At 38.4% G+C, this 10217-nt stretch overlaps 1 protein-coding gene across 4 annotated transcripts in view; it reads left to right on the top strand.

Moving 5' to 3' along the window:
- LOC108254904 (E3 ubiquitin-protein ligase RNF123) overlaps positions 1-10217 on the top strand; it is a 150255-nt gene that overhangs the window by 102594 nt on the left and 37444 nt on the right. For all 4 annotated transcript variants that reach the window (XM_053673946.1, XM_053673945.1, XM_053673944.1 and 1 more), the window contains exon 36: positions 6000-6124. In XM_053673946.1, coding sequence (XP_053529921.1) covers positions 6000-6124 — 125 coding nt within the window. The remainder of the gene's footprint in view (positions 1-5999; positions 6125-10217) is intronic.

The raw sequence follows: 10217 nt of genomic DNA, 5'->3' as shown, positions 1-10217 counted from the left end.
TCCATTTTATTTATAGAGCGTGTTTAACAATAGGTATCGTCACAAAGCAGCGGGGTGTTCATTTAGATCTCTAATGAAACAAAAGACATTGGTAAGGAAATCTCACTGACATAAGGGTGACATAACCTTGAGAGGAACTAGATTTGAAAGGGAACCCATCCTCTTCTGAGTGACACTGGGTAGTTTGACTATATATCATTCATTTTGTGAAAGTGCATGCTATAAATTCAAACAGCACTAAGTGTGTTAGAAGGATGTTTTGTATGAGCACATGGTGGCTTAGTGGTTAGCACGTTGGCCTCGCACCTCCGTGGTTGGGGCAATTTGGTTGGTTTGAATACCAGCTTTGGCCTGTGTGTGCAGAGTTTGCATGTTCTCCCCGTGCTTCAGGGGTTTCCCCCAGGTACTCCGATTTCCTTCCCCAAGACATGCATTGTAGGCTGAATGGCAAATTGTCTGTAGTGTGTGAATGTGTGTGTGATTATGTGATTGTTCCATGGGATAGGCTCCAGGCTCCCCCGCAACCCTGTATAGGATGAACAGTATGGAAAATGGATGGATGGATATTGAAGGTGATTGATTAAAGCAGGGGTTCCCAAACTTTTCCAGGGCAAGGCCCCCCAAATGGCATTAACATTTGACCGAGGCCCCGCTTTGGCAAGATGTCTTTAAAACACATTAAAAATACAGACTTTTGAATATATCCCCCTTTGTTATTAATTACATCTTACATCTTTACATTACACTACATTAGGAATTGATTGTGTGTGTGTGGTTGTCTGAGAGTGAGAATTTATTTTTCACACCAAATTGTTGACCGTCCCCTGGCGGACCCCAAGGGGGCCGTGGCCACCACTTTGAAAACCACTGGCTTAAAGAACCAAACCAAAAAGGGAAAAAGCGCAAAAGCTTAATGCATATGTGAACACGTACTTAATCTAATATAAATTTCACAGTATTGTTCATTTCCTCAATGTCTAATACTGACAGCTGATTTTTTTTTTTTTTTTTTTTTTTTTTTTACAGATATGAGTGGAAGTAATAAACATAAATCATAGGAAACTATCAGCTAATTCTTGTTTATTGAATGGAAAGATAATTTTTCAACATGCTCTATAGTCAAATGATATGTTTATTGTCCTTACAGTGCATACCTTTTCGATCTGTGATTCTTCAGAGACGTCAAATTAAAGAACAGAACATGGAAATACACTGCAATCTTTTCTTTTCAAAAGTAGTTTCTTTTTTTGTGGATTTTAAGCCTTCAGCAATACATACTCAACAGACAAAAGGATTCCTGAGGGGTCTCTCAGCTGCTGTTGTTGTGCATTAAATGTACAATGGTAATTATTCTGACTGGCTTTCGCTCACAAATCAATCTCTCTTTGTTGTACTCTGAACAATCTGTAGAAAAATGAAGGCTTTTTGTGCTGAGCTTACACAAGCTCCACAAAAGCCAGATAGAGAGGGTCAGCGTCTTATGGTTGGGAACATGCCTTGGAAGAGTGAACTTTATGACTTGTTCTCTCAACTCAATCGAAATGCGTCATATGTGTAATTTAAAATGATTCCCCCCCTTTTTTTCTCCTGATAATTGGCAGCAACTATAGTAGTCACAAGCATTTGAAGCACTTTAAAAAGAACAAAGGAAGAGTCTGAGGTGCTCACTTTTTTATTTTGGATATTAAAAGGCAGAATGCTTCCTTGCAAATTAAGAAGCACAGAAGACGAGATGGGCGAGGTTAGCTTCTGTCATCGCTCAGATACGTCTATCACGAAGGAGGATTTGAATCAGCATTAAATTAGTTTACGTAAGAAAATTACTGTACATGCATCCAATTCATAATAAATTATTGGTGTTGTAGTGTCACATAAATCAACAGACAGAACAGTACGTTACACTGACAGTAAATGGTACATTACAATTTGAAAATACAATTCAGTACTGTACTGTAGAGTGCAGAAATTAAAGCTTGAAGTTACAACTTTACCTCTACAGTAGCTCTGACACTGGAGACTCCATCCATCCATCCATTTTACATACCGCTTATCCTACACAGGGTCTCAAGGAGCCTATTCCAGAGAACCTAGGGCACAAGGCAGGGGACACCCTGGACAAGGTGCCAAACCATTGCACACTATGGACAGTTTGGAAATGCCAGTCAGCCTACAATGCGTGTCTCTGGACTGGGGGAGGGACCCGGAGTACCCGTAAGAAACCAACGAAGCATGGGCAGAACATACAAACCCCACTCACACGGGATGGAAGTGGGATTTGAACCCCTGACCCCGGAGGTGCGAGGCAAATGTGCTAACCACTAAGCCAGGGCTTAAAAAATCCAAATATTCAAGTTCCTATGCAAGTTGTTACCACAGAAAGATACCGTATTAGAACAAGCACATTAATATAAACATGGAACATTTGATTTGTCTTGCATACAGAACTACTGGCAGATCTGCTGTTATAGAAAATGAATCAACACATTCTGACCAAACAGACTTGAGAATTTAACAGCTTTGTTGTATGTTCACACATAATTCCCATGTCTGTGTGCTCTTAACTTTCAGTTAACCATCATAGTCTAGCTTGCCTGTCCTCCTAATTAGCGAAACACCATGCTGCCTCTGTATTCCTGTAGATAGTGCCTTTGCACGTGTAAAGTGTCTCCCTTGTGAATAGCGAGGTGTGAACATGCATGTTGAGAGGGGACATGCGCGTGGCATGTGGAAACAGGTCCAGAGTGTCTCCCCCAATGTTAGCTGTTAACATGAAACATAGGATTAGAATGGTGCCTGTTATTCTGTGTGTGTGTGTGTGTGTGTGTTTGTGGGGTTGCCGATCCTCTTCATCCACAAACCAGACCACTGCTTTTAAAATCTTCCACCTTGGAAACACCTGGTAGTTTCTTGCCATCACAGTTTTCATGAATATTTTAGTGATTTTAATGTTAATGAGAGCGTGACATGTGTGTGTGTTTGTGTGTGTTTGTGTTTGTGATAGAGTATTTTAGTGCCAGAGCTAAGAGATGAGCGGGTGGGAAATGGTTTACTTTGACAGCTGTAGACTAAGAGATGTGTGTGCGTGTGTGTTAGCGCATTTCTAGTAATGCATTTTGAAAAACCCCTCCCAGCTACATTCTGCCTCTTCCAGTTGATCAGCAGGATGGCAGCCATCTATGTCTGTGTGTGTATGTGTGTGTGTCTGTGTGTATGTGTGTGTGTCTCAATCTGGGAGACAGTGTGAGTTGTAGTCACTGGAGCCATGTCATTTATTTGCTTCCGTTGTTTATCTGGGTCACCTGTCCACCCCTGGGGCTTTAATTCAGCGTGCCAGTGTTTGCATGTCAGTGTGAGTGTGTTTACTAGTGTCTGCATGAAAGATGACTTGTATCTCTAAACAGATTTTCTGAAAGTAACATTGATGCATCCTCTGATTGTTGTTTTCTACCAGGAATTAATCTGAAAAACCTTTGTTCACTTTTACCACAGATTTTGGCTAACAAAATTGGTTAAATGCATATTTTTGGTGACTGGACTGTCTCTCAACCCATTAGTGACATAGCGGTGTTTAATACACACTCAGGAACTAGGTGTGAAGACAATATAAAACATGTACACCGATCAGCCATAACAATAAAACCATGATATGAGCAGAGCATAGCGAAAGATAATGTACTTTGCATGGCACTGTAGCAACTAAACCCATAACTTAGTTGTGCCTCACCTTGGCTAGTGACACCAATCTAGCGTAGTTAGAAAAGTTTGATATTTTATCGGTCTGCAAGTCCTACAAACAGTGATAACACCTGAGGTTTTATGATAAATCTAACTGAGCTGGAAACATGCATGGAGAAGAATCTGGGCTCAGCCCTGGATGATTAACAGTCCAGCTAACTCAACTGGTTAGTACCAACCAAAAGTGGTCCAAGGAAGGACAACCTGTGAACCAGCGACTGGGTCATGGGTGCCCAAGGCTCATTGATGCATGTGGGGAGTGAAGGCTAGCCCGCCTGGTCCGATCCCACAGAAGAGCTACTGTAACACAAATTGCTAAAAAAAAACAAACAAACAAAAAAAAAAAAGGTAATGCTGGATATGATAGAAAGGTGTCAGAACACACAGTGCAACAGTATTGCAACGGTATTCTCTAACAGCACCAGCCCCATTCAGCACGATAATGTTCCTGGCCATACTGCAAAATTGTTCAGGAATGGTTTGAGGAGCATGACAAAAAGTTCAAGGTGTTGACTTGGCCTCCAAAATCTCCAGATCTAAATCCGATCAAGCATCTGTGGGATGTGTTGGACAAACAAGTCAAATCCATGGAGGCCCCACCTCACAACTTACAGCAATTAAAGGATCTCCTGCATCTTGCATCTTGGTGCCAGATACCACAGCACACCTTCAGAGGTCTTGTGGAGTCCATGCCTCGAAGGGTCAGAGCTGTTTTGGTGGCAAAAGGAGAGCCTATACAATATTAGGCAGGTGGTTTTAATGTTATGGCTGATTGGCGTGTACCTTTGTACAGTATATAGAATTGTAAAATATGAATTGTAAAATATGTTCTGAAGGCCAAAGGTAAAACAATCCCCGGTGCCATGTTTTACTCCTACTGTACATTTGATTACTCAGCGGTTTGCTGGTTTCCTGAACTATCCCCATCTTTATCACTGGCACCATGTTGGTGAAAAAGGGATACGATTACAGTTATTAGCCAACCGACTTAGCAAACAGATGGTGCTCTAGAAAATAAAATATAACATGTCATCTACTACAGGTAAGTCATGCTTTGATCATCACACATCGGTACATGAAATCCTCGTTTCTTGAGCAAAAGACCGACAAAGGGAAATTGTATGTCAGCAGCATGGAGCATGGGCTTTGTGGGTTAATTGCTGTCTTCTCTTCCTCACTCACTTTGCCCTTGGTCTTGGATGACTTTGTGTTGATATCAGGAGAAGAAGCGAAAGAGCTTTGATGTGCTGTACTCAGACAAAGCTGTGAGGCTCAGGACTTTGTTTTTTTCCCCCCAATCTTTGAAGCCGTTCTATGTTTACGTTCTGTGCGTATCAGTAGCGGCCGAGTATGCGACTAGAAACAACAATGAGGTGTCTATTCTTAGATGCATGTTTGTTTTTCCCTGAGGTGTTATGTCTGTGTGCTGTCAGCACAAGTGTGCTGCTGGTGTTGACCTTCATCACATGTAAGCAGTCTGTGACAGGCTTCGTGTTTCTCTCTCTCTCTCTCTCTCTCTCTCTCTCTCTCTCTCTCTCTCTCTGTTTTTTTCTCTCTGTTCTTCCCAGATTTTTTCTTTCTTTCTTATACAATGGGAATGACTCTTTTTTTGTTGTTTAAATGTAGAACACATCTTTACAACATTGTTATACTCTGTGTAGTGATCATATTTTGTGAATAGAAATTCATCCTGTGTTCAAAAAGTGCGTTGAGGGTGGCTTTTATTTATTTATTTATTTATTTTTTACATGAATCTCAGGTAGCATATAAAATGTAAAACTATCAACAAGAGGAAAGTATTGTGTACTGTGGATGAAACATTGAGGTTTACAATATGAAAGCTGCGTGTATGTGTATATATGTTTGACAGAAATTTTGATACAGTTTTATATTTTATACAAAAAAGTATAATCCTATGTAAAAATTTGATCTGCATTTTCAATTGTTGCATCTAATAATTGATTATTTTTCTCATTACTAGTTAGTTGGAGGTTGAAAGTTAATGAATAGATTATTTTTGGAGACACCCATGAAGCCATGAAGTCACTTTCTTTCATTAAAATGACGCACTCTGTGAGACTGTTAAGAGTCAGTGTGCGTGGCAGTGGTTAAAAGTGCATAATGTTTGCATAGAAGTGTGTTCCTGTGGATGTTAATGGCTGCACTTAGTTGCATCGTGCCTGTGTGTTGTAATATGAATTCTTAATGTGGGATCATTGAGCATGTGCATATCACTAAAGCCAGATCTCTGTTGTGTGTTACAGGATTGCTCAGGCTGCCTCGGTGCTGCTGTCAGACCCGTGTTTCCAGCTTCACTCCATCCAGCACCTGCTGGGACGGGGAGAAGCCAGTGCTGGAGCAGATCCCAAACACTTCTCGCTACACTCTTGTGAGTGTACTTGTACAACTTTATGGGTTATACTTACTACACTGTATTTGCTAGTATTAATTTAGTGTTAACTAGAGGGCTGTGCAAAAGTCTTAGGTACAGCTTAAGCAAAGATGGCTTCTAAAATAATGTAATTAATCTTTTTTCTACATAAAAAAGTTTCAAACAAACTGAACAAAGTAATTATTAGGTGTGACTTCTCCAACTGTTGTATAACAAAAGAATTGGTGCACTTTTCTGGTCATGAATCCTGAAAGCACTCTGTTTGGATGTGGGCACTGGATTGTGAAAGGAAAACAAGACATAGACTGTGTTTACATAGACAGTAATAATGTGATTATTAATCTTATTCTGAATAAGACAATATTGTGATAAAGGTGTTTACATGAGTTGCTTTTAGAATATTCCTTTCATGCACCCGTTTTACATGTTATAGAACATAGATCGAATAACGGCACACGTCATTACGTCCCCACACCACGCCGTCCGATGTTCCCTCCAGAGTTTCACGCATCGACATACAGTTCGTCTTTGTTATGGTACCGTATACAGTTTCGGGTGTTTCATTTTTAATTTTACGAAAGCTTCAAGTGCAGTTAATTATTTATCATGCTGTACGTGCAAATAGACGACCGTTTGAAGACTTGGGCTGCGTCTCAAAACGCGTACTTACCGTCTATATAGTAGCCGAGATACATGTATTTCTGCCGTGTGTACGTGTCCTGTCGCAAAATGCGGTGAAAACTCCCGCACGAAGTTAATAGTGTGATTTAAGGTGTGTACATGTCTGTAATGCACTTTAATAATGCGACTAAAACAGGAATACGCCACATGTCTTAATTCGATTTGTGTTTACTTCGAGTATGACTTTAGTCGGATTAAGGTAATAAAAAATTGCTGTTTACATGCTAGTTTCTTAACCAGAGTATTATCTTAATATTGGATTATTGTTGTCCATGTGAATGTACTGAAAGTCACTACATTGAAAAACTTATCTTAAAAAAAAAAAAAAGTTGCTTATAGTGTATGAGTTAATGACAAGTAATTATGGTTGGCTATTTCCAATGTCAGTCAGACGGCTTCTTCTTTTTAAACTGTTAAGCTGTTCTTGGCCATTCACAAAACAATCACTACACCTTTTAATTCATTTCTTTTGTAACTGAACGTTGTCATCTGACAGATAAATGGTGCTTGTGCATGTTTTTGTCATGAACATTCCATGAAAAATGTAGCACCAAATGCTTTTAATAATGCCAAAAAGCAGTTAATAATCGTTATCTTAGCACAGCCCAGACAAATTACTGGTATCTCTTTGATCGTAGTCATGCAGCTCTTCTATAAGTCCTACTACAATAGGTTAAAACCCTATAATCATTATGCATTATGAATTGCTTCCAGGATCTTTTAAATAATTTCTTTTCAGCCTTATCACATAGTGAATAAATCAAGGTTAATCAAGGACCTCGATTGCTCTTATGCAATCGTTACACACTGTAGTTGTATATAATCCATTTACGTTTAAGATGTTGCTTTTTGTGTTTTTTAAAAATAAATTTATTATTATTTTTATTTAACATAAGCAGATATGTTCGGAATTAGAGCTTTTATTTTAAAAAATGTCCATTGCAGTAAAGTAAAAAGACCGTTGCCTTAAATGAACAGAGCACAAATTTTCGACCCTGATCTCTTTTTTTTAGTATATGTGGCATATGTGTAATTACCATGAACAAGAATTCCATGTTTGTTTGTTTTTTTCTTTTTAGAAAAGAAGAGAAAACCTGTTTACTCAAAACTCTAACAACTCTGTATTTCTGATGTGAATCTAAGGGCAGTTCAAGTCAATCAAAAAATATTTATTCAGAGTACATATTTTTGCTACATACTTTCAGGAATTTATCGGTCAATGGTATTTGTAAATAAAGCTCTAAATCTGCAAAACTTTCACGGTTCATTCATGGAAGGAAATACTTTTCCACAGAAAAGAGTTTGAGCTTGTTACAAGCACAGAATTTGAGCTTTTATAATCAAATAATACACTTTTACTGTTTTGCTTCAGTGCTTGAAAGTTACCCACATGAACCGTTTTAGTAAGTTTTTCTTTCATTCCTTTCCTATAACACTCAGGTCCAGCCGTTATAGTTTTTTATAGCAGTTATAGAATTTGCGTTATATCTTTTGTGTATTTTAAACAATTCAGAACCTACCCTGCGATTTCCATTATGTGACTTTTGAGTGAACAGATTTTTTTTTTTTTGTCAAACGTTTATCTGTGCATTTGCTACAGATGTGGTGAAAAGAAATTAGGTTGAAAATGAAAACATCTGGTCTGATTTTTAAAAGGTTTGTCTGCTTCAGTATCATGATTGCAGTCAATACAGAAAATTTGTGGGCATGGAAAACAAAATGGATAGCATCTATCGTCTGTATGGTGCACAGTGTAATGAAAATGCAGTCAATGTTGGGGGGAAAAATGAATTACCCCCTTTAGCAAATTCAGCCAGTTGTATGAATAATTAGGGTTAGCTCCTTGAATGCTTTGATAAATAGGCGGAATCTTATTGTGATAGACTAATTCATTACAACATTAAAGAGACTGGCTGCTTTTAAACAAAATTCAACTTACTGTTAACCCACTACTGCATGCCTTATGAAATAATGGATTAAGAAACTATATGGCCACACCTTTTTACTTATCATGGTGCACAATAAGATATTGTTTGTTGCAACGATGTGCAACAAAGGGAACAAAGTTTGACATAATTCACTTTCACTTTTTACGTTATGAAATCATACAGTGACTCTAAAAGATATTGGCATCATTCAAAACATTGCGATCAGTACTGCAGAATGTATGGCAAAAATACTGCCTTTTAATATTCCATAAAACCGATAAAGAGAACCTAATGCCTGCTTTGTCATTAGGTCCAACACCAATTCAGATTTACTGCGTGTCTTAAAAGCAGTTTTTCTTTGGGGTGAAACCGAGAAAAACTCCACACTTGACCTTGATGATGCGCTTGCATCCAGTGAATTTGCACCTTCCTCTGTTGCATGTTGTTGCTTTAAAGCAATGTAGCTATTTTATCAATTTACAAAATAAATATTTGATAAAAACTTTAAAAATTGATACAGATGGAATCAGTGTAAACAAAATTTGAATGGGGTGCTGGAATCATTTTCAGTGAACTTGATGCTTCTGTATATCACGTGGGTTCCTTTCTATTATTTACACCTGAAAGGAGATGGATAATTGACATTAGGGTACCTGTCGAAGCCTGCAATGCAGTGCCATTGATTGTTTCCAGTCTTGCTTAGCTGGCCTTGTGGGGCAGTTCTGCTTTCTGACCACTTTACAGACCTCAAGCCTTCACCACACTGAGCTGTATAGTGCCTTCATAAATTATTTAGTCTAAATGGAGTTGATGCATCTGCACTCCATGTAAGGCTTGTGCATGAAACAGGTTTAGCACAACTTGAATGGCAGAGAGGTCTTTAAGAGATTCCCGAATCAAGCTGGTTGGGCTTGAGTACTGCTCATCCAACCAAAATCATGATCACTATTAAATCATTGAGGAAACGATGATTTAATAGGGGAAAAATTATTCATAATACTCCTGAAAGCCTAAACATTTCACGCTGACCAATATGTTGTTTTTGTATCTATGTAACAAATTAAAGAAAAGTAAAATGTTTCACTTTGAGGTAGTAAACTCACCTGTTTCTTTATCTTTAAAAGACAAATCATATTATAATTTGACGGTTTGTGCATCTTTCAACTGCCACAATGTCATGGCAGAAGAAATGATACCTATTGGAGATGGGAAAAAAAGTACAGGCACCCTTTTATATTTAAGCCATTTCATACACAATCTATAAGATTTCATTAAGTAATTCATAAAAAAACAATAAAAACTTTGGTCATAAGACATACAACAAGCCCCCAATGAAATGCACTTAAAGAAGGTGCCTAATGATGACCATTATTGTGTCCCTCACATTCGATAAGACTGATTTGTCAGTATTCTACAGCCGTATGACAGTTGATCAGATGACTTCAATTTTGAACTCACCATGAGGCCTGTGTAGCTTGGCC

Source organism: Ictalurus punctatus, chromosome 21, assembly GCF_001660625.3.
Source record: "Ictalurus punctatus breed USDA103 chromosome 21, Coco_2.0, whole genome shotgun sequence".
In the NCBI taxonomy this organism is placed as follows: Eukaryota; Metazoa; Chordata; class Actinopteri; order Siluriformes; family Ictaluridae; genus Ictalurus; species Ictalurus punctatus.
The sequence above is the reverse complement of the archived record's forward strand: the minus strand, read 5'-3'. Positions and strand labels throughout refer to the sequence as shown.